The following is a 27,772-nucleotide window of genomic DNA, read 5'->3' as shown; positions in this document are numbered from 1 at the left end:
CATCTCGGGGCTCCGGGACTGTAAGGGACCCCTGCAGTCCCCTACCAAGACCAGCAAAGGCAGAGACTATGAGGCAAGCAGCCCATCGACCCAGGCCTCCCTAGGACCAGCCGGCCACCCAGCAAGCGACTGAGCCACGGCAGCTCGGGAAGAGGAAGATAAAGGATCAGAGCAGACCATCGCGCCCAGCAATTCCTGAGGACCCTGGGCAGGTGCAAGGGTCATGATGGATAGCCAGACTCCCAGGTGCTGACAGACACACACCAACACCAATACATGCAGCTGCACAACTGCCACGGATACAACCCGCAACAGCCTCCTACACTGCCACAGCCCTGCAATACAGACACCCCCCCCCCCACAGAAACGACTGGTAACTCCAAAACAGGCACAGACAGCGATACGCAGCACCCCCCTCCCCAACGCACACAAGTGGGGGCACCTGTCCTCCGAATACGCATAGACAACATTACCTGCTAGACCCGATCTGGAGGAGACACACGCACAACCCCTCACCCAGACGCTGCCGCTGGTGGCCTCTGAACATTCTTTCCACCCCCACAGGGACAGCTCATCGTCACATACACACACTCTCTCACACACAGCCACGAGCAAACACAGCTCGCATACCCCCTGTTCCAGCTCCAGCAGCCCGGAATCCTGCAGCAGCCTGCTTTGTGGGTGGGGAAGATTTCAGTCAACCTTGGATGGAGCCTCAGTGAAGCCAAGAGCTCAAAGGAAAGGATCTGGCCTGGCATGACCCTTGCCAGTCCCCCTTCTTGCCCAGGTGATGTTCCCTGGTCTGGGTCCTGGGCCCCCTTGGCAATACCATGGAGGAAGTGACAACCATCCTGCGGCCTGGGGACCCTGCAGCCATGGAGCCATGGGCACTGCCCGCCTGGCAGAGCTGGACTCTGGGTCAGGGGGGTGAACCTGGAGACATAGCCCCAAGCATTGCTGATACTCCGACAGCTCTGCCAGCTAAAGAACTGAGGTCTGAGGAGAGTTCTGAGCCTGAGGGAGCCCAGAGCCCTGGGCTTCTGGGGGGCTCTGACCCTGAAAGAGGAGGGTCGGAGAAGCAAGAGGTGAGTTCTGGACAGAGGCTGTTGGCTGAGGAGGTGGGGGCTTTGCTTAAGGTAAGGAAGCTGGAGAGGGCTGGGGTCAGCCAGATAAGATACCAAACCTGATATCACTTCTTCTCTTGGCTTGTCACTGTCTGTCTGTCTTTATGACTATCTGTCCTTTTCCCATTGGACAGGAAAGTGTCTCCATTTTCCCTCCATTTGTCTGTCCTCTGCCTGGCATCCATGGATCTCTGTCTGTCTTTGGAGGCTGGAGGATGTCAGGGGTGAGGAGGTGTGTGGTAGAGTCAGAATCCATAGGGAGCAGGCTCCAAGACGGGGCTCAGTGCTGCGCTGAGCCAGAGAGGGCAAAGTCTGGGTGGGTGTGATCAGCCTTCCATGGAATATGGAGGAAGCAGGACTTCGGGGAAGGGACTCTTGAGCCACAGGGAATCTGGAGGGAAGCAGATGGAAGTGTTACCTGGCATTGCCCAGGGGGAGGAACATGGACAGGACAGGTGGAGAAAAATTGGGGGAATATCAGGAAAGAGCCAGGTTTGTGTGTGTGTGTGTGTGTGTGTGTGTGTGTGTGTGTGTGTGTGTGCGCGTGCAGACTGTCAGTGAGGGGAAGAAAGCCACTTCTTGGTTCCAGTATCCCCTCGGAATGCCTGAGACATGGAGAGAGCCTTCTCATCTCTGTGTCTCCTTAGACTGTGGAGGGGGAGATATTCCTACATGGCTTGGGTGGGTCTCTGAAGCATTTGGTTCTTTCCCATGCCAGGCCACGCTGAACATGGGCTTCAGGGATAGGCCCAACCTAGAGCTGCTGAGGGCCTTGGGGGAGCTACAGCAGCGCTGTGCCATCCTTAAGGAGGAAAACCAGATGCTGGTGAGACTTGGAGAATGGGGTCCCAGTCCCAACTAGAGCTATGCCTCTGCTTCAGTGCCCTGTCCATCCCATGAACCTCTCTCCACACGGAGGCAGCAGCATCCTTAAGACCCTTGCCTTAGAGTTATCAAGGACCCCACTGTGAGCCCAGGCTCTGGTCCAAGGCCTGGGGTCTGTGGGGGGTGATCCTTATATGCTCCAATTTTGGCTGACCCCTTGTCAGAGAAAGAGCAGTTTTCCCGAAACGGAGGAGAAGGTGCGGAGGCTGAAGCGGAAGAATGCGGAGCTGGCAGTCATTGCCAAGCGCCTGGAGGAGAGGGCCCGGAAGCTGCAGGAAACCAACCTGAGGGTGGTGAGGATCAGGAGGTTGCTGGGTGGAAGCTTGGAAAGAAGACCACTAAGGGATAGGTTTGGGAGTTTTAGACTCTTAGAGAACCCAGAAAAGGAGACAGCCAGAGCCCAGGGTAGGAGACTGAAGGTGTCTGGAGCTATAGGACAGCTCCAGTTCAGAGGGTCTCTCATGGGAAGGGCTGGGTGGGGAGGTTCCCGAGGAGGCAAGAGGAGCAGAATTCAGGATTACCACATGCTAGTGCTGGCTGCAGCCTCCTGCTGAGCTCATTTCAGGGTGTAGCGCTGGTGTGGGGGCAGGGAAAAGACCCATCACAGTGACAGCCATGAATTAGCAGCATCTTCTGGGCCTTAACTAAGCGGAGTGGAATTAACCCTTTGAGTTCTGCTTGGGGACTGTTGGGGATAGGGATGAGTGAGACCCCGGATTATGTCTTATCCTAAGGCGAATGCAGGTTGACCATTGACTTAACCCTTCCTCTGGTAGGTGAGTGCCCCTTTGCCCCGACCTGGGGCCAGCTTGGAGTTGTGCCAGAAGGCCCTAGCCCGCCAGCGAGCCCGGGACCTCAGTGAGACAGCCAGTGCACTGCTGGCCAAGGACAAGCAGATTGCCGCTTTGCAGACGGAGTGCAGGGAGCTGCAGGCCAGGCTCACTTTAGTGGGCAAGGTGTGAGAAGGCTCTGGTCTCTCCTTCCAGCTCAGGCCCACACAGGGCTGTCTGGCTGTGGCGTGGGATATGGACCAGATGTTAATGAGATGTAAATGAAAGGGAAAGGTGGAGGATGCTGGGGAGTAGGTTCCCCTGGCAACGGCCCAGCTGGGAGAGGAGAGGAGACTAACCTGAAGGTGGGGGAGTGGGGATGGGAGCCATGAGTCCCCAGTCCTGGCCATTTCTGTGCTCCAGGTTTGAGACGGTGAGCCAGCTGGGCCTGGCTGTATCAGTCTGCACGTACCTCACCATTTGTGTGAAGGAATGTTGACTGATGTTTAGTACAACCTGCGCCTCCCCGCTACGCCAGCGGGCGCCTGCTAGATGGGTGGCTGTGAATGTTTACACCAGAGCACGAGGCTGTGCGCACACGTACCCAGGGCCAGGCGTGCTGGCGCGAAGGGCTGTCCAGCCCTCAGCCCCTGCCCGCGTCCTGGGCGGCTAGGCCTCGTCGGGGACGGGTAGGCCCCGGCGGGCGTGAGGTCTGATCCCTCTCCCGGTTGCTCCACCCAGGAGGGTCCCCAGTGGCTCCACATGCGGGACTTCGACCGGTTGCTGCGGGAGTCCCAGCGGGAGGTGCTGCGGCTGCAGAGGCAAATCGCCCTGCGCAACCAGCAGGAGCCGCCCGCCCCGGCCCGGCCCCGGGGCTGCACTGCCCCCGCCCCAGCCGGGGCTCCGACCCCGGGAGCCCCGGGAGAGGTGAGCGCGGGGCGGCTGGGGCAGGCGAGGGGGTGTGCGCCAACGAGGGGTGCAGCGGGCGCGTAGCGACCCGGCGGATCTTCCCGGGGATAGGGGGGCCCTTCGAGCCCGGGCCAGGGTCCTCCTGCGCTCCTACCTGCGCCGCGCGCCGCCCCTGGGGAAGCTGGGGTTCCACCCTCCTCCTGCCCCAGCCCGGGCCCGGCCGCCCCTGCTGCGCCGCCGGTGGTACCGCCCGGCCGCAAATCCCCGGTTGCCCTGGCAGCCGCCCGGGGCCCCAGCCCGCGCCGCCTCCTCCCGCCAGCGCCAGCCCGGCCCGGCTACCCCGGGTGGGGGTGGTGCGTCCCGCCGGGCTCCAGGTACGGGAGATCTGCACCGAGCGCGGGGCTTCCACAACCCCTGTCCTGACTCAGGGCCGGGGACCCACTCGGGGGACTCCTAGGTGGGCAGCGTCTGGTGAGGGCGGCGCTGGGAAGGAGGAAAGCTTCCGGGACGGAGGAGGACGCTCCTCCCATCACGAGCTTCCCTTCCCCAGAGCTCGCAGGGATGAACTGGGACGTGCAAGAGGGAGGGCTGGGGTGGGCATGGGGTGGGGGATGAGAGGCTACTGGGAGGTCTGGCAAGCTTGCACTACTCTAGGCCAAGCTCAGATCTGAATGATGCAGAGCACCCCCCCCCCCCAGTCCCCAACCCCCAGCTCTGGGAACATCACATCCCCAGGGGCCCAAACAGCCTCCTAATTCTCTGCCAGTCGCTGAAGGACACCGGGGACAGTTTTTGAGTACAGAGCAGGGCAGCTGCTGGAAGCTAAAATGGGAATGCTTTGGCCTGGATAAGAGGACCCATCTCCCAGGGCACAGGCTGCAGGATAGACCTCAAAGCACTTATGGCTTTTGGGGGCCCAGGGATGCGATCTCTGGATTCCCACACCAGCTGGAGATGTTGGGAAGGGGTGGCTACACAGCACCCCTTCTTCTCCTTCCTAGGCAAAAATCTCACTGCTGAGCCATGAGGTGGGGCGTCCCGGGGACAGGCTGGGCTAAGGGTAAGCTGCCCCGTGTCCCTGTGCTCAACCACCTGCCTCTGGACATTTCCAGGCCACGCTCCAGGAGGATGTGGACAGTCCACCCGTGGTCCTAGGGGAGCCAGAGAAACAGCAGCGGGTGCAGCAGCTGGTAAGTGCCAGGTGTAGGCCTGGAGGGGCCTGCGTGGCCACCTCTGTCACCCCCCATGAAAAGTGCTGTTCGGACCCTACAGGAGTCTGAGTTGAGCAAGAAGCGGAAGAAATGTGAGAGCCTGGAACAGGAAGCCCGGAAAAGACAGAGGCGATGTGAGGAGCTGGTGAGCTCTTGGGGTTACCCAGGGATCCGCTCCCCCTTCCAGGAGGCCTGCCAAGTGGTGGGTTCCTTCGCGGCCCCTTCCAGGAACCCCTTTTCCTCCTGGCTCTGTGGTGCTTTCCTTTCCTGAGTGAGGGAGGTTTCCAACAGGGAGGAAAGCCTTGCCTTGACAGGCTCCCCATGGAAGCAGAAGAGGACTATATGGGTGCTGGGCCCCTCTCCAGAGCTTCTGTGCCCCTCAGGAACTGCAGCTGAGAGAAGCCCAGAATGAGAATGCCCGCCTCGTGGAGGAGAACTCCCGGCTCAGTGGGAGAGCCACGGAGAAGGAGCAGGTATGGCCCTGTCCTGCAGCTGGAGAGGCCGTGCTCTGTCAAGGACCTGCTCCAGGGCAAGGACCTACTTCTGGGGTGGCATTTGAAGGGTGCTGTTGCCCCTCAAAGAGGAACAACCTATCCCACACCCTGCCAATGGCCCTTTACCAGGTGGAATGGGAGAATGCAGAGCTGAGGGGCCGGCTCCTGGGGTTGACGCAGGAGAGGGACTCAGCCCTTCGTGAGAGCCAGGGCCTGCAGAGCAAGCTGGAGAACCTGGAGCAGGTGCTGAAGGTGAGGAGGAAACCGGGGAGGTAGGGGGAAAGAATTAGGCTTTGGCACCAGAAGAAAGTGGGACAGTAGCCTATGCCCTAATGTAGGCCACTGGAGTCTGAGGTTTAGTCTTGGCACTGCCTACCTTCAGTGCTCAGCTTCCATCTTCTTTTTACTCGAGAATACTGGGGACAGGTGACAGCTGAGACTCTTTCATCTTAACTCTTCTATGGAGATGGTGAAGTGGGTGGGGCACCCTGGCTTTGACCCAGATCTGCTCTTCCATTTCAGCACATGCGCGAAGTGGCCCAGCGGCGGCAACAGCTGGAGGTGGAGCATGAGCAGGCGAGGCTGAGCCTGCGGGAGAAGCAGGAGGAGGTCCGGAGGCTGCAGCAGGTGGGTGCAGGTGTGAGGGAAGGTGGTAGGCTGCTGGACCCCAGGTTTGCAGTGCAGGAGCCTGGTACACTGGGAGACAGTGGTGAACAGAATCCAGGACCTTGACCCATTAGCCAAAAAGCCAGTGCAGGGCTGGGAATGTGGCTTAGAGTGCTTGTCTGGCATGCAGGAAGCTCTGGGCTCTATTTCTCAGTACCACATAAACAGAAAAAGCCAGAAGTAATGCTGTGGCTTCAGTGGTAGAGTGCTAGCCTTGAATGAACAGAAGCTCAGAGACAGTGCCTGGGTCCTGAGTTCCATCCCCAGGACTGGAGGAGGGGCGGAGCCAGTGCAGGAATAATGTAATTTCAGACACCAAAAAGCACAGTGGAAGAGGAAGACAGGGTGGTGTGGCAAAAAGCCTCTGACATGGAATGAAGGGGTCACTTTAGAGAGGCCCCTTGCCTCTCTAAACAGTGAGGAGGCCAGCCTCCTCTGGTTCATGCCCACAGTCCTAGCCACTCAGGAGGCTGAGATCTGAGGATCTCAGGGTTCGAAGCCAGCCTGAGCAGAAAAAGCTCTTATCTCCAATTTTCCAGCCAAAAGCTGGGGAAGTGAAGCTGTTGTTCAAGTGGTAGAGTGCCAGCAAAAAAGTTGAGGGAGGGCCGGGAGTTTGGCCTAGTGGTTAAAGTGCTTGCCTAGCATGCATGAAGACCCGGGTTCGATTCCTTGGCACCACATACATAGAAAAAAAAGCTGGAAGTGGTGCTGAGGCTCAAGTGGTAGAGCTCTAGCCTTGAGAAAGTCCAAGGACAGTGCTCAGGCCCTGAGCTCAAGCCCAGGACTGGCAAAAAAAAAAAAAAAAAAAAAAAAAAAGTTGAGGGAGAGCTGGATGCCCTGAGCTTAAGACCTAATGCTGGTGTGCCTGTGTGCCCCCCGCCCCTACACCCTCACTAAGGAGGTGCTAAATACCTCAGGATGAGATGGAGGCAATCGGGAGAGAAAGGAGTAGGACATGGCAGGTTAGGTAAAGAGAATAGCTGTCCAGATGCTCTGTGTTGAGGAAGCCCAGTGCAGTTAAAACAGAGAATGAGATGGGCAGAGTGGCAAGGTCAGGTCCTGAAGACCATGAGAAAGCTGGGTGATCAATGATACATGTGAAACGGAGGTGGAAACAAGTAGATGGCTTTGAACTATAGTTGAGACAAGACTCACTATGGGATTTCAGTTCAGTCCCTACGTGGTAGCCCCACTGCTATGGAGGGAGGAAGAAGGAGGGTAGGGATTTTCACCCCTCTAGTAGGTGAAGCGAGAAAGGAAGAGGGGCAACTGCTTTGAGAGACAGAGTCTTGAGTTCAGGGTTCAGTCTTGGCAGGTGTGGGTTGTGGGTTTAACATCTGGGAGGAGATGTCCATAGGCTGTTGAGTACCTGAGCTTGGAATTATGGGGAGATTGGCCTTGGAGATGCTTGGAATCAAGATGTTCGGCTGGGTGCCTAGGAGAAAGCAGAGTATGAACTGGTCCAGGGCTGTATTCAAGGATACCCTGACATTCCAATGGGTAGAAGACAGTACTGATAAGAAGCACGGGTGGATAGGACAGCCCAGAGAGTGGAAGTTTCTGAAAGAAATTGCAACAAGCCCCATTTCTCTCTCTCTCTCTCTTTTTTTTTTTTTTTTGCCAGTCCTGGGCTTGAGCTCAGGGCCTGAGCACTGTCCTTGGACTTTCTCAAAGCTAGAGCTCTACCACTTGAGCCTCAGCACCACTTCTGGCTTTTTTCTATGTATGTGGTACCGAGGAATCGAACCCGGGTCTTCATGCATGCTAGGCAAGCACTTTAACCACTAGGCCAAACTCCCGGCCATCTCTCTCTTTTTTTTTAAAATAAACTTTTATTGTAAAGCTGATGTACAGAGGGGTTACTGTTACATAATTCAGGTATCGAGTACATCTTTTTTTTTTTTTTTTTTTTGCCAGTCTGGGGCTTGAGCTCAGGGCCTGAGCATCGTCCTTGGCTGTCCTCAAGGCTAGTGTTCTACCCTGAGCCACAGCACCACTTCTGGCATTTTCTATGTATGTGGTACCGAGGAATCGAACCTGGGTCTTTGTGCATGCTAGTCAAGCACTCTACCACTAGGCCAAACTCCTGGCCCATGCCCCATCTCTTCTTAACTTCTCTGCCTCTAGTCTGAGGGATGGTTCAGCATGGGAATTTGAGAGGGAACTCCTCCCCAGCCTCCCCCTTCTCAGACTCCCCTACCTTTTTCTTTCTTCCCCTTCTTCCCTCCCTTTCTTCTTCCTATCATCCCTTCCTTCCTTCCACCTCCTCTTTCTCCACTCCATTCCTCACCCTTCCCTTCCAGCATTTTGCCTCTTTCTATCCATAGGCCCAGGCGGAGGCCAAGAGGGAACATGAAGGGGCAGTCCGGCTGCTGGAGGTAGGTCCCTGGCTGCGTCTGCCAGCCTCAGTGCTCTGGAAGGAAGGCAGGGGACTTCAGACAGAGCCATAAGGGATTGGGGCTGTGTAGAATGTGTGTGTGTATTACATTAGAGTTGTTGGCCCCCAGGTCTGGGGTAGGGGAAAATCTCTTCATCACTGGCTTGCTTTTCAGGAGAGGAGTAGGGGCGACTGAGACTGCTGCTTGTAGTCTCCCATTGCCACCCACCCAGAGGCTGTCTTCACCCTGACACGCCCCTTCACGTAGGATCTGCTCAGCCAGCCAAGGGAGCCTCCCTCTCTCTCCCTCTCCCCACCTCTGCACTGTTGATCCCTAGGGCTAACCGTCTAACTTCTCCTCTGTGCTTTCCTTCCCTGCTGCAGTCTACCTTGGATTCGATGCAGGTATAATCAATCACCTTACCCTGCCTCCCCCCCACACCCCCTGCTCCAGGAGAGGGTTCTTTGCTCAGGGCCTAAGTGATCCCAACAGAAGGGTGATCAAGGTCACAGACCTACCCGAAATTCTATAGATGGGCAGGTTCCCACAGAACTCATGTCCTCACACCTGCTGCCAACCCTGGCAGATATGAAGCCTTCTTCCCTCCTATGGTCTCTCGGACCACGAGCAAGTTCGTCTTCAGCTGACTTCCCTACCTTAAATGTGGCTACCTTCCACTGGCTGAGGGATGGATGATTGCAATCACAAGTCCAATGTGGGGTTGTATGGAGATGGCCTGGGCTGGTTCTGGGCAGCTTTGCCAGTGGCTTATGGTGGGTCTTGTCCTAGGCTAGGGTTCGAGAGCTTGAGGGACAGTGCCGTAGCCAAACTGAGCGCTTCAGCCTCCTGGCACAGGAGCTCCAGGCCTTCCGTCTGCATCCAGGGCCCCTGGATCTACTCACTTCTGCCCTGGGGTGCAGTGCCCTTGGGGACCCTCCCCCACCACCCTCCTGCTGCTGCTCCACTCCCCAGCCTTGCCGGGGGTCCGGCCCCAAAGGTAATGTGGACCCTAATAACTTTGGCCTTAAATTTCAAGCCATGGTTTTGCAAATAGAGAGTAGGGGATCAAACAAGGCCCAGCAACTGTACCAACACACACAGGGAATTAAAGCCAAACGGATGGGAAAGACAAATCCCACAGGAGGGACGGTCCCAGAATCTGGCCATGGCCATTCAGGCCACTGTCCCTCTCCTTTTAACTCCTGGTCATAGCTAGGAGCTGGGCACTGGGAATCATTAGCAGACCATAAGGCTTCAGGAAGAGTCAGGCTTGGGGGCTGGCAAGTTTATTGGTCCCAACCCCAATTTTGTTCTACCCATCTAACAGCCAATGTGAGTTTGGTCATGTTGCTTCACCCATCTGGACCTTAGTTTCTTAAGCCATAAAATACATTTCTTTAAGCTGTTCTGATGGCTATGTTGTTGTTGTTGTTATTATTATTATTATTAATTGCCAGTCCTGGGGCTTAAACTCAGGGCCTAGGCACTGTCCCTGAGCCTCTCTGTGTTCAAGGCTAGAGCTCAACTACTTGAGCCACAGTGCCATTCTAGTGTTTTCTCTTTATGAGGTACTGAGGAATGGAACCCAGGGCTTCATGCATGCTAGGCAAGCACTCTGCCACTAAGCCACATTTCTAGCCCTAGACCATGTTAAATACGTATAAATCACCTACACTGCTGCTTAAGGAATTTCTCCCAGAATATTGCCCTTATAAGGAAATCCCGTAAGGAGGGTCTGATACCTGCGTCTAGAATGCTCCACCATATGTCCCTGGTCTCTCTTCAAGCCACAGATCCAAGCCCACGCGCCATCTTCTCTTTAGATCTCGACCTTCTGCCGGGCTCCCTGGGGCGCTGCACTCCAAAGTCTTCCGAGCCCACCCCTGCCACCCTTACTGGAGTTGCTCGAAGGACAGCCAAGAAGGCAGAGTCTCTCTCCAACTCCTCTCACTCCGAATCCATCCATAACAGTCCCAAGTCATGCCCTACACCAGAGGTCAGTGGTGGTGGGGGGCTGGTGTTGGCTTGGGGAGCAGGAAGAGGTTGGCTCCGACTTCTTTTGAGGTCCCAAAGAGTTGGGGATAGACACTGGTCCCGAGCTAGGAGGAAGAAGGCCTATGGATTCCTCTCGTGGGCAGGGAGCAAGGCTGGAGCTTGATCCCATGCTTGGGTCTTGCCTGTCAGTTTTATCTTTGGGGTCACCCAGACCTATCCCTTAGGGATCTAAGGAGGCCCAAGGGATCTGGGCTGGAGGCAGTGGGGAGATACTTTGTCACCAGGATTCTCATAATGAGATGTTATAGGAGCATCTGTAGTAAAAACAGTTGGTTGTGTAAAAATAGATTGCAGGTTCCAGGTTCAAATCCCAGCCTTATTTTAAATAAGTTAGACACATATCCTTTCTGGACTTCAGTTTTCTTACCTATCTATTGAAAATAATAAAACTTGCCTCCTAAGCTTGTAAGCATAACATTAAAATGTGCATGCCTGTCTCAGCATGGAACACCCAGTAGCTGTTCTAACATATAGCAGCAATTGCTATCCCTAAGTTCTCGAGCATCTCTCACAGCTTATCTTTTGTTCCTCTGTCTACCTAGAAAACCCCAGAAAAGGGGTACAGGGAGAGGGTCAGGAATTGTCTAGTTAAGCAGGGTTTCAAAAAGTGGTAGAACCTAGCCCTGGCCTCTGCTGCCCTCTTGTGGGACAGATGAATGGTGCCACCTTAATTGTATTTTTGTCTGTCACAGGGCCTGAACTCAGGGCCTGGGCACCATCCCTGAGTTTTTTTTTTTTTTTTTTTTTACTCAAGGCTAGCCTTCTACCAATCCAATGAATCTCACGGACTTTTTTTTTTTTTTTTTGCTAGTAATGGGGCTTGAACTCAGGGCCTGGACACTGTCCTTGGGCTTTCTCAAGGCTAGTGTTCTATTATTTGAGCCCCAGCACCATTTTCGGCTTTTCCTGTGTTTGTGGTACTGAGGAATCCAATCCAGGGCTTCAGGCATGCCAGGAAAGCACATTACCACTAGGCCACGCTTCAGGCCCCTCATGAACTTTCTTGCCCAGGTTAGCTTTGAACCACACTGCTCAGATCTCAGCCCCCTGAGTAGCTAGGATTACAGGAGTGAGTCACCAGCACCTGACTGGGAAGTACCACTTTAAATGTCATCCTGGAGAGACTGTCCTTTTTCCCAAGGGACAGGAAGTTCTTAATTCTAGGGCTGTTCCACAGAATACTGTAGCTATGCTACAGGCCAAGTCATCTCCAGCCCTTCCCGTCTCCATACTTCCAGCTCTTTATAACCAGGTGATTGGTGGAGTTTTCAGCATAAGAGCCAAACTGGTCCCTATACAGGCAGGGCCTGGTCATTCAGATGTGGGCAATGACTTTATTTACTGAGTTGGAGCATTGGAGGCCAGAAACTTAGAGAGGCAAACAAGATTCCCGATAACTGCCGGCTAGGGTATGTGGGTACTGTCAGCGGCTGCTGGCTTAGATGGTTTCAAAACCCGGGGCCCCATTACACTGACCTTGTCAATGCGTGTCTGCTCCCTTTCCTTTCTGAAAGCTCTGGGTCCTCTTCTGGCTCATCCAAGGCCCTGGAGAGGAACTTTCTCTCTGTTTTAGGTGGACACAGCCAGTGAGGTGGAGGAGCTGGAGGTAGATAGTGTCTCCCTGTTTCCGGCAGCACTGGAGGGCAACCCGGGAGGAGCCAGGATCCAGGTGTTCTTAGCACGCTATAGGTGAGTCCCTCCCCTGCACACCCTCTCCCGGCCTTGGGGTTACATGGGAGGAGGTGGCAGGGTGCTATGGGAATCCCAGCTGGACGTATTCTCATAACCTAGTTGAGCCAAGGTGAACACATTGCTCGGCTAATTTGGAAACCAAGTCTTTATTTAAAGACTTGGTGCAGGGGGACAGAAGAGGGGGAAAGAAACATTGTAGATTGCTGCCCTTCTCTTTACTCTCCCAACAGCTACAACCCCTTTGAGGGCCCCAATGAGAATCCGGAGGCAGAGCTACCGCTGACAGCTGGCGAATACATCTATGTCTATGGCAACATGGATGAGGATGGCTTTTTTGAAGGTAGGACACTGTTCCTAATTTTTTCCCTAATTTTTAAAAAATCCATTTATTTCCACTCAGCTCAGCAGCATCTTCAACCCACTGTAACTTTTTTTTTTTTAAAGCTGCTTCTGGGGCTTGAACTCAGGCCCCTTAGCTTCTAGAATACTACTTAGGCGAAAACAAACAAAATCCACTACTTTTTTTCTGGGGGGGTGGTGTGGTCATGGGGCTTGAACTGGACCTGGGTGCTGTCCCTGAGCTCTTCAGCTCAAGGCTACCACTCTACCCTTGAGCCAAGCCCCACTTCCCATTTTCTAGAGGTTAATTGGAGATAAGAGTCTCGGGTCCTTTTGTGCCAGGACTGGCTTTGAACCTAGATCCTCAGATCTCAGCCTCCTGAGCAGCTAGGATTACAGGCATGAGCCATTGTGCCCAGCTAAAAATCCACTACTTTTTTGGAGTTTTTTTTTTTTAAATTAGAGTTTGAATTACCGAATTATTAGGGTGTGAACTGCTTAGTCTTAGGGAGGTTGAGAAGGATTTAAGGACATGTAGACCCTTGGGTGCAGGTGCCGTGCTCCTTATCCAGCGTTTGTAAGTGACTGGTCCTTGCTGTACTGTTCTCAATGGCATGAGCTTCCAGGGCCTGGCTGTGGTTCAGGCTCTCCAGCTCGGGCCGTGAGAGCCACAGATTCAAGAGTGGTGAGGCTGCCAGTCCTCCCGTGCCCTTTAGTGCTAGTGTTTGTGGTTGCCCTGCAAATGACCATCAACTGGGGTGGCTTTGAAGTAGCAGACATTTATTCACTCACTGATCTCTGCTGGATGCCAGAAGTCAGAAGCCAAGGTATTGGCAGGGCCAATACCTTTCCTGTGGGGGAGGCTTGAGGAGAGATTGCACTCATTCCTTGTCTCTCGCCTTTGGATGCCTCCAGGTGTTCCTGGGCTTGTGGCCACATCACTGTAATCTCTGCATCTGTGGCCATCTTGCTTCCTCTTCTCTGTTCTGTGCGCGCTCTCTCTCTCTCTCTCTCCCCCCCCTCCTCTCTCTCTCTGTATGTGTATGTGTGTGTGGTGATGGTGGTGGTCTAGGGCTTCAACTCAGGGCCTAGGCACTGTCCCTGAGCTCTTTTGCTCAAGACCAATGCTCTACCGCTTGAACTACAACTCTACTTCCAGTATTCTGGTTAACTGGAGATTAGAGTCTCACAGACTTTTCTACCCTGGCTGGTTTTGAATTACTATCTTCAGATCTCAGCTTCCTGAGTAGCTAGGATTACAGGTGTGAGCTATCATCTGGCTCTGTTTCCTTCTCCTCCCCCACTCCTAAGCCTTGAAATCAGGACTTGGGCACTGCCCTTGAGCTTCTTTTGCTTAAGGCTAGCCACTATGCCACTTCTGGCCTTTTCTGTTTATGTGTACTGAAGAATAGAACCCAAGACTTCGTGCTAGGCAAGCACTCGACCACTAGGCCAAATTCCCAACCCTGTTCTTGAGCTCTCCTTCTCCCTCTCCCTCTCCCTCTCCCTCTCCCTCTCCCTCTCCCTCTCCCTCTCCTTCTCCTTCTCCTTCTCCTTCTCCTTCTTCTTCTTCTTCCTCTTCTTCTTCTTCTTGGTCATAGGGCTTTAAATTGGCCTGGGTGCTGCCCCAGAGCTCTTCTACTCAAGGCTACGGCCTTACCCCTGGGCCTGGGCACTGTCCTTGAGCTCTTCAACTCAAGGCTACAACCCTACTCTTGAGCCAAGCCCCACTTCCCATTTTCTAGGGGTTAATTGAAGATAAGAGTCTCAGGTTCTTTTATGCTGTCCTTGAGCTTCCTTAGGGCTAGCACTCTACTACTTGTGCCACAGCACCACTTGTAACTTTTTCTATGTATGTGGTACCAAGGAATCAAACCCAGGGCTTTGTGCATGCTAGGCAAACACTCTACCACTAGGCAACACTCCTGGCCCTTCTTTTTATTTCTTTCCACAGTCTTCATACATATCCCCAGGTGTCTCCAGGCTGGCCTTACAGCTTCTTGAGTGCTGAGATTACAGGTGTGTGTCATCTAGCCCAGCTACTTTGACATGTATTTATTTATTCATTCATGTGTCTTTGTTTATTTTGGTACTGGTTTGAACCAAGGCCTCACACTTGTTAGTTAGCACTGAAGGTAAATGTTGATTTGAATCAAGTGCTTTTTTAATATCATGACTAGCCATGACTAAAATGCCTTTATTGGATTTTTTTTTTGCTTTCTCTCTCCTGTCTTCTCTCTGCCAGGGGAGCTCATGGATGGCCGAAGGGGTCTGGTCCCTTCCAATTTCGTAGAGCGTGTGTCAGATGACGACCTCCTGACCTCCCTCCCTTCGGAGCTGGCTGATTTGTCCCACAGCTCAGGCCCTGAACTCAGTTTCCTGAGCGGAGGTGGTGGTGGCAGCCACAGTGGGGCCCAGGGCAGTGGGGGCTGTAGCCAGCCCAGACTGGAGGAGGAGGATGCAGGGGATGAGCTCAGTCTGAGCCCCCCACCGGAGGGCCTGGGCGAGTCTCCTGCGGTGCCTTACCCCCGCCGTCTGGTGGTCCTCAAACAGCTGCCCCACAGCGTGGTCCTGGCCTGGGAGCTGCCCCCTGAACGAGTAGAACTTCAAGGCTTCCATGTCTGTGTGAACGGGGAGCTGCGTCAGCTCCTGGGGCCTGGGGCACCCCCCAAGGCTGTGCTTGAAAACTTGGACCTGCAGGCTGGGGCCCTCCGTGTATCTGTGCAGGCCGTGACCAGCAGGGGCAGCTCCGACCCGCTGCGCTGTTGTTTGACTGTGGGTGCTCAGGCGACAGTGGCACCTAGCCAGCTGCGGATCCATCGATTGACAGCCACATCTGCTGAGATCGCCTGGGTGCCCAGCAATAGCAACTTGGCCCATGCCGTCTACCTCAACGGGGAAGAATGTCCACCTGCCCGTCCCAGCACCTACTGGGCTACCTTCTGCCACCTGCGGCCTGGCACACTCTATCAGGCTCGAGTGGAGGCTCAGCTCCCTCCACGAGGATTCTGGGAGCCAGGCTGGGAGAGGCCAGAACAGCGGTCCACCGCCTTGCAGTTCACCACACTCCCCGCAGGTCTGTGTTGTGGGCGTGGGTGTCCATCTATCAACCAGGAGGCCAGCTCATGGGAGACAGTGGCAGGAGGGGTTGGCCCTGTGTGTGTTGAAAGGAAAATGGCAGGTTAGGCTGCTGTCTCTGATGGGAAGCATCCTCCATTACCGGGGTTTGTGCTCCACCTCCCCCAGGCCCGCCTGACGCCCCCCTGGACGTACAGATTGAACCCGGACCTTCCCCTGGAATCTTGATCATCAGCTGGCTTCCTGTCACCATTGATGCTGCTGGCACGTCCAATGGTGTCCGGGTCACAGGCTATGCCATCTATGCTGATGGGCAGAAGGTATAGCCTAGGCAGACGTGGGGGTGGTCAGGGTAGGCCCAGAGGCCTGGCAGAGATGCCTAACCTCGGACATTTGGGCACTATGTGGCCTGGATATTATTTGTTGTTGGTGGTGAGGCTTGAACTCAGGGACTACGTGCTGTCCCTGAGCTTTTCTACTCAAGGCGAGCACTCCACTACTTTGAGCCATAGTTCCACTTGCAGTTTTCTGGTGGTTGATTGGAGATGAGTGTCACAGACTTTCCTACCTGGTCTGGCTTGGCACCATGCTCTACAGATCTCAGCCTCCTGAGTAGCTAGGATTGCAGGGTTGAGCAATTGACATGAGGAATTTAAAAACTGCGCGTCTTCTGAAGTCACGTGACCAAGAGAAGCGAAAGATCAGGCCGACAAAGGGCCTTTCAGGATGCCTGGAAAGAGGCGAGGTAATGTTAGCACCGTGTCCTCCCACGCTGCCTGTAGGTTATGGAGGTGGCATCGCCCACGGCTGGCAGTGTGCTGGTGGAGCTGTCCCAGCTGCAGCTGCTCCAGGTGTGCCAAGAGGTGACTGTACGTACCATGTCACCCCATGGCGAGTCGGCCGACTCCATCCCCGCTCCCGTGGCTCCAGCCTGCCTGCCAGCCAGGATCTCCTGCCCTTCACCACCAAGGCCAAGCCCCGAACTCAGAACACCCCTCGCTCCAGCCTCCCCAGAGCCTGGGGTTCCCAGCTCTCCCCTCTGGCATCCTGCTCCCCATGGAACTCAGGAGCCTGCAGGAGGTCCCCCAGCAAGCCCTGCCAGGCGTGAGCCCAGAGGACCCCAGGAGCAACCTCCATCTTGTTCCCAGGTACCCTGTCTGGGTGGCAGGGAGCAGGTCAGGCTGGGAGAAGGGGCAAGAGTTGGGTCTTTCTTCAGCGACATCCATTTCAGGAAGCCTCGGTGACAGCTCCGCTGGGTACCTCAGAGGAGAAGAGGGCCAACAGGGCAACCCTGGCTGAGGGAAGCACTGTGGTTCCCGCCCACCCCAGCCTGGCCAAGCAGGCTTCCCGAGAGACTGGCCCCAACCCCAGCTCCACCCAGGGAGCCCTGGCCCCCAGGATGCCAAGTACTGAGACCTGTTGTGGAGGAGATCCGGAGTCAGAGCTGAGACCCGGGGCTGAGGTACGAGTTGGAGGTGTACTGCCGAGGTCAGCATGGAGCTCAGTGCCCTCTCAGTGTCTGCTCTGCTCTGCTCCACTCTGCCCTGCTTTGCCTCTCACTTTTGTCTACTGTGTGTCTATATTTTGTGTGTGTGTGTGTGGGGGGGGGTTATGGGGCTTGAACTTGGCCTGGGCACTGTCCCTGAGCTCTTCAGCTCAAGGCTACTGCCCTACTCTTGAGCCATAGAGCCACTTCCCATTTTCTAGAGGTTAATTGGAGATAAGAATCTCAGGTCCTTTTGTACCCAGGCTGGCTTTGAACCTTGATGCTCAGATCTCAGCCTCCTGAGTAGCTAGGATTACAGGTGTGAGCCATGGCACCCGGCTGAGTGTCTATTTTTTGGTTATAAGTTTTTAATCTAGATTTTTCCCATTTGGCACCTCCCTCTTATACACTCCCAATTCTGGCCATGGCTCTTTTTCCATTTTTTTTTTTTTCCAGTCCTGGACTTGAGCTCAGGGCCTGAGCACTGTCCTTGGACTTTCTCAAGGCTAGAGCTCTATAACTGGAGCCTTAGCACCACTTCCAGCTTTTTTCTATGTATGTGATACTGAGGAATTGAACCTGGGTCTTCGTGTATGCTAGGCAAGCACTCTACCACTAGGCCAAACTCCCAGCCCCTCCATTTTTTTTTTTCTTGTTTATTTTTTTTATTGTAATTAGTAAAAGGGTTACATGATATTTGCCAGATAGAAGGTGCATTAATTCACATACATTGATACCCTTTCACATGTCTTGGTACCCGTTTCCCTCCCCCCCACACCCCCCACCTCCATTTTTTTTTTGTCAGTCATGAGGCTTGAACTCAGGGCCTGGACACTGTCCCTGAACTCTTTTGCTCAAAGCTAGCACTCTACCACTTTGAGCCATAGTGCCACTTCTGGTTCTCTGGTGGTTAACTGGAGGTCAGAGTCTCAAGGACTTTTCTGCTGAAGCTGGCTTTGAACTGCGATCTTCAGATCTCAGTCTCTTGAGTAGCTAGGATTGCACATGTGAGCCACCGGTGCTCGGCTTCCCTTTTTTCTTATTCTGGCTGGGCCTGACCCTTGCTAGAGCCTCCCCCCACCCCTGCCAGTGTCACTCAGCCCTTCCTATCTTTCCTCCCTTGCCTTTCCTCTTGCAGAGAGAGGATACATCCATGGAGCTTGGGTCTCATCTGGCAAACTCCATTGCGGATCATGGCCGCAACTCAGACCTGTCAGACATCCAGGAGGAGGAGGAAGAGGAAGAAGAGGAGGACGAGGATCTGGATTCTAGGACTTGTTCCTTCAGGAAGCAGGTTGCTGGCAGCAGCATCAGGGAGAATGGTGCCAAGGTAACGGGGTGGGGATAGGGGGCTGGTGGGCCCCAGACCTCAGACTCCTGGGGCCTTCATCCCATATCAGGAGCAACTCCAGCCACTACGGAGTGCCAGCAACATTCTAGATGTGTGGCCTGAGTCTTGTCTGAAGCAGCAGACATGAAGAGGCCTAGGGTGGGCCTCTGTCATGCTGGGAAGAAAAGGGGAGAGCTCGCTTCCACAGCTCTCCAGCCTTCTGGACACAGTGCCTTGGGCCAGAGAAGGTGGTGCCATCCAAGAGCTGGAGCTGGGAGCCTCTGGGCACAGGGGAAATCCCTTCCTTTCCCCTATGAGAGGCGGGGTTCGTTTCCCAATGCCCGTGCCCCACGTGGGCTCCTGCCTGATCCTTGGTTCTGTCTGGATGTGGTTATGATTTGGGGCCAGCCACCATCCCTCTACTTCTTTCCTCTCGGTGGAAGCTGAGGGAGGGCTGCGCGGGTGACCCTGACTTCTTGCTCTCATTTGAGGGCCAGATCACAGCCCTCTCCCCTCCCCCCATGGGCCTCTCTTCCCAGCTGCTCTCTCTCCCACCCCCAGCCCCAGCCTGACCCCTTTTGTGAGACCGACAGTGACGAGGAGATCTTGGAGCAGATCCTGGAGCTGCCTCTCCAGCAGTTCTGCAGTACGAAGCTGTTTAGCATCCCTGAGGAAGAGGAGGAGGAGGATGACGAGGAGAAGCCAGGGCCCGGCTGTTCTTCCCAAGCCTCTGGCCAGCCTGAAGCTGCGTTGCTGGCTCTGGACTGTGACAGCGATCAGCTCCAAAGACCTGGTCCATGTCCCCTGTCTCCTGAACCCTCCAGGGCCAGGGACCACCCGGAAGATATGTCTGGACTAGCTGGCGGAAGCGGCTGCAGGAGAAGCAGTGGCTCCCCTGAGAAGCCCCCGAACCGCAAGCGACCTCCAGATCTCCATGAACAGTGCAGCCGGCTTCTCAGCAATGGCGGGCCTCAGGCTTCTGCACGACCAGGCCCAGGCCCCCCACGGGAGAGGGGTGCCCCCCCTGTGATCGAGAGCACCAGGGGTGGACTGGAGGCTGGTGGGAGAGGGAGGCCGGGCCCTTCCCGGAGGTGCTCCCGTGGCCCATCCCTGGAATCTGGCCTGGCTGGCTGCCTCTCCCCCAAGTGCTTGGAGATCAGCATCGAATATGATTCTGAGGATGAGCAGGATTCGGGCACTGGGGGTATCAGCATAACCAGCTCCTGCTACCCCACAGATGGGGAGATCTGGGGCACAGCCCCTGTAGGAAGGCCCAGGGATCCTCTGAAGGTCAACCCAGACCCCAACCCCTACTCACGCCTCCCAGCCTGGGAGAAAGGGGAACCAGAATGGAGAGGCCGCAGTGCGACTGGCAGAGCCAAGGAGTCGCCCTCCCGGGTCTGTGCTGCCCACTCCCCACCCTGGGCCGCCTCCCTGCCTGCTGCCGCCTGGCGGCCCTGCTTGCTGCCCTCCAGCCACTCCCATTCCACGCTGCCGCCTCCATCCACGGAGCTGAGGCCGGGCCTCTGAGCTTCCTCACTCGCCTCCTCTCACCCACATTCCACTGCTTCGCTGCTTCTGCTGGATCGAACTGGATGCACACTATTCTGTTATGCTACCGTGGGCAGGGTGGCCCTATCCTCTGAGTGGCTAGTTATGTCTTCAGGACACTTGACTGATGCCACCTCCACAGTCACCAGCTGATGGGAGACGATGGTCTCTCATGCTGGGGCATTCCTATCCCATGCCCCCTTTTCCCCCCTCCCTGCTTCTTCCCTCCCTTTGTGGGATAGCCTGGCAGCTCAGCGAGGGTGGCCCAGGCTCCTGGAGAAGAATGCTGTGCTCCTGTTCTGCTGTGTCGCTTAAGCTGCTGACTGGGCAGAGCCAGGGAACTTGGGGGGGGGCACCCCAGGGATCGTGTGTCACTTCTGCCATCTGTTGCCCTTTCATTGCAGGCAACAGAGACTGGGGAGCCCAGAGGGCAGGACAGCTCTGGGCAGAGAGGTCCCCAGAGGAAAGGGGCCCGGGTGGCCAGGCCGGTCATCACGGAGCTGGGTGAGTGAGCGTGTCATGGGGGCTGGGACAGGCGTAGGGGGATCATTTCTTCCTAACTTCATAGTCAGCTCACTAAGTCCCTGCTGTGTCCCCAACCCTCTCCATAGCCCCTCCAAGGAGCCCCCCAGAAGTGCTGGCTCACCAGGACCTACCTGTGAGAGTCTTTGTGGCTCTGTTTGACTATGACCCCGTGTCAATGTCACCTAACCCTGATGCTGGAGAAGAGGAGCTCCCTTTCCGCGAGGGTCAGATCCTGAAGGTGACAGACTGGCGGGAATCCTGCCTCCTGCCTCTGCTAGAGGCAAAATCGAATCTGACTATTATGAGGAGGTAGAGAATACAGACCCCAGGGCCAGATGATAGGGAGGAGCCTACCTCTGCCATGCCTAGCTGTGTATGGGCCTCAGTTTCCTCCTTGGTAAAATGGAGATGGGCACGAGTGTCTCTGCCTCACAGGCTCGCTCGAGGAGTAAACGATTCAATGAACATATAACACCCAACCTGCCTGCCATCTAGTGACCACATTATCGTGTTGCAAACATTACCATCTTTATTACTTCTCCAGGTATTGATGGAAAGCTTTTGCTTACGTCTCTGAGATCCAGTTGGGGGCAAACCAAGGAAAAGTCCACATAGGCAGAGATGATGATGATTTACAGAGGGTTGTTTTTGTGTGTGTGTGTGTACTTCTAATCCTAAATCTTTGGTATTTCTTTCTTTTCTGGCCCGTAGCCTAAAGACAAAAATAAAACAAACAAAAACAACCCATTCTTAGTACTTTACGTGGGCTGCTACAGGTTTCAGAGGTTGCGGGGGTAGTGCAGGGAGTAAATAGGCCTCCTGAGACAACTGGTCCTTGCCTCTAGGTGTTCGGGGACAAAGACGCTGATGGCTTCTACCGAGGTGAAGGTGGGGGCCGGACAGGCTATATCCCCTGCAACATGGTGGCTGAGGTAGCCGTGGACAGTCCCGCGGGGAGACAGCAGCTGCTCCAGCGGGGTTTCTTGTCTCCAGATATTCTCATTGAAGGCTCAGGTACGAGCTGATGCTCCCCCTACTGCCTGCCACTCCAGTTTCAACCCAACACCGTCCTCAGCGCTTTGTGTGGCTGGAGTGGCTGAGCTCTCCTGTGGGGTCTGGCAGAGAGAAAGGCCAGCATGGCTACCCCTTGGGCTCATGGAGTGGGAATCTGTCACTCAGGAGGTGGCCTGTTTAGGGGAAGCCAGTGACACTGGCCATATATTTTGGCTCCTGGACGTCAGCAGGATTCTTGGGGGGAGGCAGTGTGAGATTTAGGCCTTAAAAAAATGAGCCCAAGAATCATACACTGCCCTGAGAGCCTCCAGTCTGTCCCATGTCCCTCACTTCCCCTGCCTCAGTTTCTCTTACATCTCCTTGCCTTCTTGGATCAGGGAATGGTCCCTTTGTGTACTCCACAGCCCGCACAACTGGGCCTCCCCCGAAACCCCGCCGTTCCAAGAAAGGTAAGGAAGACTGTCTTTCTATCTTGTCTGCGATCCATGTGTGGGTGGGTGGCCAGGCGCCTCTGCATGGCTCTGTGAGGAGACGCACGTGGAGATGAGGGCATTGGGTGCAATCCTTCACCCACCCTTACCCACTCCATGGAGGGAAGGGGAAGGGGAACCGTTTCCTAGAATCCCTGTTCCCTAGAGCACTCACTATGGTCTCTGTGAGGCCTGGAGCAGGTCACACACCCATTCTGGGCCTTATTTAGTGATGACCGAGCCAACAAGTTGAGCTGCTACTTTCTGAGCATCCTTCCCTGCATCCTTCGTGCGAGGGCGAGCCTCCTGCCATCCCAGTCTGGGATAATGAGAGAAGTGCAGGAGAGGGCTCAGAGGTCCATTCTCTCCACAGCAGAGTCAGAAGGTCCTGTCCAGGCCTGGCAGCAACCTGGGAGCTCAGGTCTCTCCTCAGGGCTGTGACAGCAGGGTGGTGCCTCCAGTGCAGAGCATAGCATAAAGTGAGGCATCCTGAGAACATTCTGAGACTTCTCCCCTCCCTCCCTGCAGCGCCCCCCAAGCTGATTCCCTCTGCTTGCCTAAGAGCTCCCCGGCCTATGGTGGCAGCATTTGACTACAATCCCCGGGAGAATTCCCCCAACGTGGATGTGGAGGTGAGGACTCTTGGACAGTGCCTAGCATTGGGGGTGAAGGTGGCAGGGCCTGATGCCTGCCCGTTGCCCTCTTGCAGGCAGAGCTGCCCTTCAGGGCGGGGGACATCATCACTGTGTTTGGGGACATGGACGATGATGGCTTCTTCTATGTGAGAGCACGGCATGGGGATTGGGGGTACAGTAAGGGGTGACTGGGGCGGTGGGCTGGGGAGAATGGACTAGCCACTTCTACATACAGTGCTGCTGGCTCTAGGCTGCTCCCCAGGGGCCTCCGGGTCTAGGGGACAGGCTGGCGCCTCTTACCTGTTCTCAGGCTCATCAGCATCTTCTCTCCAGGGGGAACTGAATGGACAAAGAGGCCTGGTTCCATCTAACTTCCTGGAAGGTCCTGGGCCTGAGGTGGGAGGCTCAGACAGGAACCCTGGGACATCACAGGCTGAGAGTCAGGTCAGTGAAGAGCTAGACTCCCAACTCTGCATTGCTCTCGAGCCTGCTGGGTGGGGCCGGGGAGGGGGGGGCAGGACACATTGGTGGGAGGGACGAGGCTGTATGTAGAATGCAGAAGGGCACTTTTGTCCAGGGCAGAAATGCTGAGTTTATAGCAGAGGTGTCCCCCAGCCCCACCCAGTATATGGCCTCTTCTGCAGAGGTAGCTGTGACCATGGTCTCCAGGCCATCTCAGGCAGTTGCCAACACCCCAGGGGTCATTGGGAGAAGAGGCCCTGTGGAAGAGCTTCCACCCCTTCCTCTTTAAGTTGGATACCCTCTGGGATGACCCTGTTGGGTCTTCTTGCCTCGCAGGGACTCCCTCTGCCCACCTAAAGATAATGTCTTGCTAGGGAGCTCAGGCTGGCCTTGAAGTCTCCTTCTACTGAAGCATCCCAAGTGCTGGGATTACAGGCAGGTGCCTCCACACCCAGCTTTCCAGATTGCTTTTGAAGCCAATTACCCAGCAAGACCCAGCTTCCTAGATCCTAGATTCCTAGATTCTAGTTCTTAAACTCATCTTGAGGTAGTTGGGGTACAATTAAACCTCCAGCCTGAGAGAGCAGGGAAGGATGAGGAGGCAGAGCCCCAACCAGAAAACCCAGGGCATCCATCAGAGTAGCTCCACACTCAAAGGCTATGCTAAGTGGGAGCCACCTTGTTCCTGGGCCACCTGGTGACTGGACCAAGAACGGGGTCCGTCTGTAACCCATCGCCTCTCTTTGTTCCCTGTTCTCAGAGAACGAGGAGGAGAAGAGTCCAGTGTTAGCTGGAGATAGATATATTAGAGAGAGAGCCATGTAAGTGGGGGACTGGTCCCCTGTGTCCCATGTGATCCCTCCCCACCACACTCCCTGCTGACCTGTAATCACATAGCAGTCTTTTGTCTTAAATGGAGCTGACCTGGCTTTTCCATTTTCCCATTTTATACCGGGGAGTGGGGTAGGACGATCTTGCTGTGAGTCAGAGTTGAATGGGATTCCCTTCCCCCATCCCATTCTCCATGCCTTGCCTCCCCTTGTAATGCCAGCTGTCCCAGGAGCACGTGCCATGTCAGCGTATGATGTCTCATGTTAGCTAACCCCTCCTGTGCTATACCAGATGCAGCTTATAGAACATTCCATGTCACTCATGTACTGACTCGTCAGAGGTATTATGATATTATATGACTATACAGTACTATAATATTATGGTTATTACCAGTGACACAGGTGACAGTACAATGTCACTGGTAATAATAGCTTTCCCATCCTCAGCCTGTGCCTTGTAACCTGTTGTATGACGAGACACGTGTGTTTACTTCCATCTCTCAAACTGCTCTGCTTAAAGGAAAAGGAAAAGCTTGCATAGTTTAAAAAAAAATCCAGAGACAAGCTCTCTCCATATTGTATTTCTTTAGCCATCCCTCCTTTTTGGCAAAGGCCTGGGTCCTCCCAGTAGCCATTGGTAATGGAGGCTTTGACTGCCTGGTCTTCAGGAATGCTGTGTCCAGGCTTGGTCACCTCCCTCCGGGCTGTGAGGGAGTCAGCTACGTCTAGGCTCTGGTTGTTGCTGGTTGAGAACTTGCCAGGCTCAGAGGAGCCAGTGGGGCCTTGAGACAAAGAGGAAGGAGGGAAGAACATACAGCCTGGCAAGCGCCGACAGTGTCGTGCCAGGTCTAGCAGGGCCATATGGGAACACAGGGGTAGGGGGTGGCTTCTTGGTGGATCTCCTATTTACCCAACTCCATATTCTTAGGCTACCAAGAAGCACTGTCTGAGAGAGCAGCTCATGGAGCTGCTAATGGAGCCAGGAGGAGATTTAGCAAGAGGGGAAATGCTAAGGGCAAGAGCAGTCTCTAGAACCTGTGGTAGGGACCCAGGGAGGCTGTTTCACAGCCTGATCTGTGCCTGGCCTCCCTCCCGTCCTCTCCAGCCATTTAAGGGAGAGTTCTCGTCTGTTTTCTCTGGGGGTGGTCCCTAGCTTCACCCCAGAAGACCCCTGGGACGAGGCGCCGGTGGGTTGGTGAGGTATTGTAGGCAGTTCCCTAGAGGCAACAGCCATTTCTAGGAACCGTGGTTCACATCTCCCTTGGGTGGGATCGGACACGGGATGTTGGGGACACCCATGTAAGGGTCAGGTTCTGAGAACCTGAGCTCTGTCAGCTCAGCACCCAGTGGAGAGACTAGCAAAGGAGAGCTGGATCCCGTGGTCCTCCTCATACAGTGCTCCCTCAGCATCATTCTGCTTTCCCTCCTGTGTTCTGTGGGGCAGCAGCAGGGTGGTGAGACCCTGGCTCGCAGCCATGCAGATGTGACTCCCAAGTCTGCATGGATGGGGAGGGAGTCGTCAGCCTTGACCCCACCCTTCCTTCTCTCTCATGTTCCAGGACTGGGGCAGCACAACACAAGGGCCCCCAGTGCCCTCCAGGTGGCACTGCAGCCCCAGCCGTGGAAGTCCCCCCAAGACTGAGCTGGGGGAGCCACAGGGAACAGCTGAGAAGGTGCGGGGTCTCCTCTCCAAGGGGAAGCAGCTCCTGAGGAAACTGAGCTCCGGGAAGGAGTGAAGCCGTGGCCCCTCGTGCAAGCGGACACGGCTCCCAGCTCCTCACGGTGGCTGGGCAGGGAGGCCCCGCAGGCCCAGAGTCCCGTGCTCTGGGTGAACCCTGTGGGACGGGTGAAGGCGGGAGCTGCATGGTCCTTAAGGATGAATCCAAGCTGAGGGCTGGCGGCTCACGCCTGTAACCCTAGCTATGTAGGAGGCTGAGATCTGAGGATCAAGGTTCAGAGCCAGCCCAGATGGGAAAATCCATGACTTTTATCTCCAGTTAACCACTAAAAAGCCAGAAGTGAAGATGTGGCTCAAATGGTGGGGCACCAACGTTGAGCAATGAAGCTAAGGGACAGTGCCCATGTGCACGCATGCCACACACACACACACACACACACACACACACACATACACCCCTGCACACGCGCAAAGGGGGAATCCTCTAGAAAGGCTCCTTCCTCTTCCAAGAAGGGAAACTATACCCCACAGTAAGTAACTTGGCCAAAGGCATAGAGCACCATTTGGCTAGGATTGGACCCAGTCTCTCAGTCCAGCTTAGCGCTACATTCCTACCATGCTGTGCCAGCCCCTTCTTGGACTCTCCTTATTCATGGGACAGGACCCTGGGCAGCGACAGGGACTCTAGCTCCCTCTGATGGCTCCAGCTGTCCTGACCACGTCTTCCCTCTCCTGAAGGAATGTTTGCACTGGAGTCTGTCCCAGGCCGTAGGCGGAGCCATGTATATATGTACATACTCAGTGCCTCACTCTAGCTCCTCCATCTCGCTTTCACTGCACAGGCCTGGGGGAGGAGAAGGGCCATGCCAAAGCGGGCCTGACCCCACCCCCCAGTGCTTCACTCCCCCCCTCCCCGGACCTCCTGGCTCCTGTGTCATTCCACCCCACAAAACCCAAGTGGGGCCGGGAGGCAGAAAGCAGGAGTTGGGTTTGCCTTATTTTGCTCATTGGATTCAACTTCTTTTGCATCGTTTTCTTCTAGCCCTTGTCTGAATCGAGGGATTGAGGAAAAGGACAGATTAATGCAGCTATTTTCATACATTACCTGTTCAGGGTGGGTAGGGGGGACCTCCCCCTCCCCTTACCCTAACCACCCCTTCCCTCACCCTCTGTCTGGGTGAATGTCTTTGCATGTTTCCTTCGCTGTGATGGGAGATGTTTGACTGAACCCTACCTCCCCACTCTGGTCTCCAGGGGTGTGGGATGGCGAGGGAACTTGTTTTAAAAAGACATTTTATTATAATAAAGTCTATTTTCACAAAACCTATGCTGGACTCTACGTGGGAAAAGGAGGGGTGATTCGTGCTGGTCTTTGAATTCAGACTTTAGAACTAGAAGTTACTCAAAAGGGCGATGGCAACAAAAACCAATCCACATCAAGCAGCTCTTGAATTCCTTTTCCTAAGAAGATGGATAGGCATGCCCCAAGCCTGTGGGACAGGTGTTTGGCGATGGAGCAAGCGGTGGGGGAGAGAAAGCTGGGAAAGGAGGCAGAGGAATTGTGAAAAGAGAAGGCATCAGTATCAAAATGCCGGACTGACTAGCTACTCCATCTTTCTTCCCTCTTACCAAATCTATGAAAGGAGAACTAGAGAAAAACGATATGAGAGCAAACACACCGAAGTTCTATACAAAGGCAAGAGAGGGATCTCTGAGCAGACTACGCAGCCGGATTCCGGGAGAGAGAAAACAGAGATCATGTCGAGAGACCTAAGAGCAAGGGGTAGGGTGGGGGTGGGGAGGGCTCTGCAGGCCAGGCCAGGACAGAAGAGACCCAGGGACTATGACTATATGGCTAGGTGAAGTTTCTACTGAGGCGCAGTCATGAAGAGTTATCATGGTGGTGCTCTTCTCCCTATGGGCCAAGGAGCACACATGAGGTATCTAGTGGTGGGTATCTTGGATTAGAGTACAGGTGGTACCTGAGTCAACTGGAAACACCCCCATGAGACCACAAACATCACAGCCCTGAGGAGGAGGCACCAAACTATGGCCACTGTGTCCTCCTCCCTGTCTCACCCAAATCCTCTCAACCAAGACAGCACTTCCCACCTAGCTGTCTGCCGGGGGACTCAACTAATTCTGGGGAACGTTGACTATTGAAAGAGGAAGCAAATGGGGATGGAAACA

At 54.9% G+C, this 27,772-nt stretch overlaps 1 protein-coding gene across 6 annotated transcripts; it reads left to right on the top strand.

Annotated features, from left to right (window-relative positions):
* Tspoap1 (TSPO associated protein 1) lies at positions 1–26,900 on the top strand. Of its 6 annotated transcripts, none has more exons than XM_090351106.1 (31): positions 1–1,118; positions 1,530–1,543; positions 1,833–1,950; positions 2,174–2,302; positions 2,786–2,965; positions 3,521–3,706; positions 4,801–4,878; positions 4,961–5,044; positions 5,283–5,372; positions 5,523–5,645; positions 5,916–6,020; positions 8,387–8,437; positions 8,821–8,841; positions 9,227–9,434; positions 10,261–10,433; positions 12,066–12,181; positions 12,415–12,524; positions 14,769–15,599; positions 15,770–15,921; positions 16,384–16,749; positions 16,833–17,063; positions 18,226–18,417; positions 18,979–19,815; positions 20,373–20,472; positions 20,580–20,731; positions 21,339–21,507; positions 21,885–21,956; positions 22,506–22,609; positions 22,687–22,758; positions 22,946–23,056; positions 25,464–26,900. In XM_090351106.1, the coding sequence occupies exons 1-31, from the start codon at positions 831–833 to the stop codon at positions 25,638–25,640; spliced, it is 5,640 nt and encodes a 1,879-aa protein (XP_090207232.1). In that variant the 5' UTR covers positions 1–830; the 3' UTR covers positions 25,641–26,900. The 6 variants fall into 6 exon arrangements, with proteins under 6 accessions (XP_090207232.1, XP_090207230.1, XP_090207228.1 ...); XM_090351104.1 differs by lacking the exon at positions 1,530–1,543 and adding an exon at positions 23,835–23,895 and having other exon boundaries at positions 1–1,085; positions 1,843–1,950; positions 25,464–25,553; XM_090351102.1 differs by lacking the exon at positions 1,530–1,543 and having other exon boundaries at positions 1–1,085; positions 1,843–1,950; positions 21,912–21,956.
* Positions 26,901–27,772: the final 872 nt, after the last annotated feature.

The sequence above is a fragment of the Megascapheus bottae genome, chromosome 17, assembly GCF_031878675.1.
Source record: "Megascapheus bottae isolate mThoBot1 chromosome 17, mThoBot2.hap1, whole genome shotgun sequence".
In the NCBI taxonomy this organism is placed as follows: domain Eukaryota; kingdom Metazoa; phylum Chordata; class Mammalia; order Rodentia; family Geomyidae; genus Megascapheus; species Megascapheus bottae.
The sequence above is the reverse complement of the archived record's forward strand: the minus strand, read 5'-3'. Positions and strand labels throughout refer to the sequence as shown.

Excerpts from the sequence above, each read along its gene's own strand:
- Tspoap1 (XM_090351106.1), top strand. The coding sequence starts at position 831 with ATGGAGGAAGTGACAACCATCCTGCGGCCTGGGGACCCTGCAGCCATG. Across the intron at positions 2,966-3,520 it reads GGCTCACTTTAGTGGGCAAG|GAGGGTCCCCAGTGGCTCCA; the intron begins GTGTGAGAAGGC and ends TGCTCCACCCAG. Across the intron at positions 8,438-8,820 it reads GGGCAGTCCGGCTGCTGGAG|TCTACCTTGGATTCGATGCA; the intron begins GTAGGTCCCTGG and ends TCCCTGCTGCAG.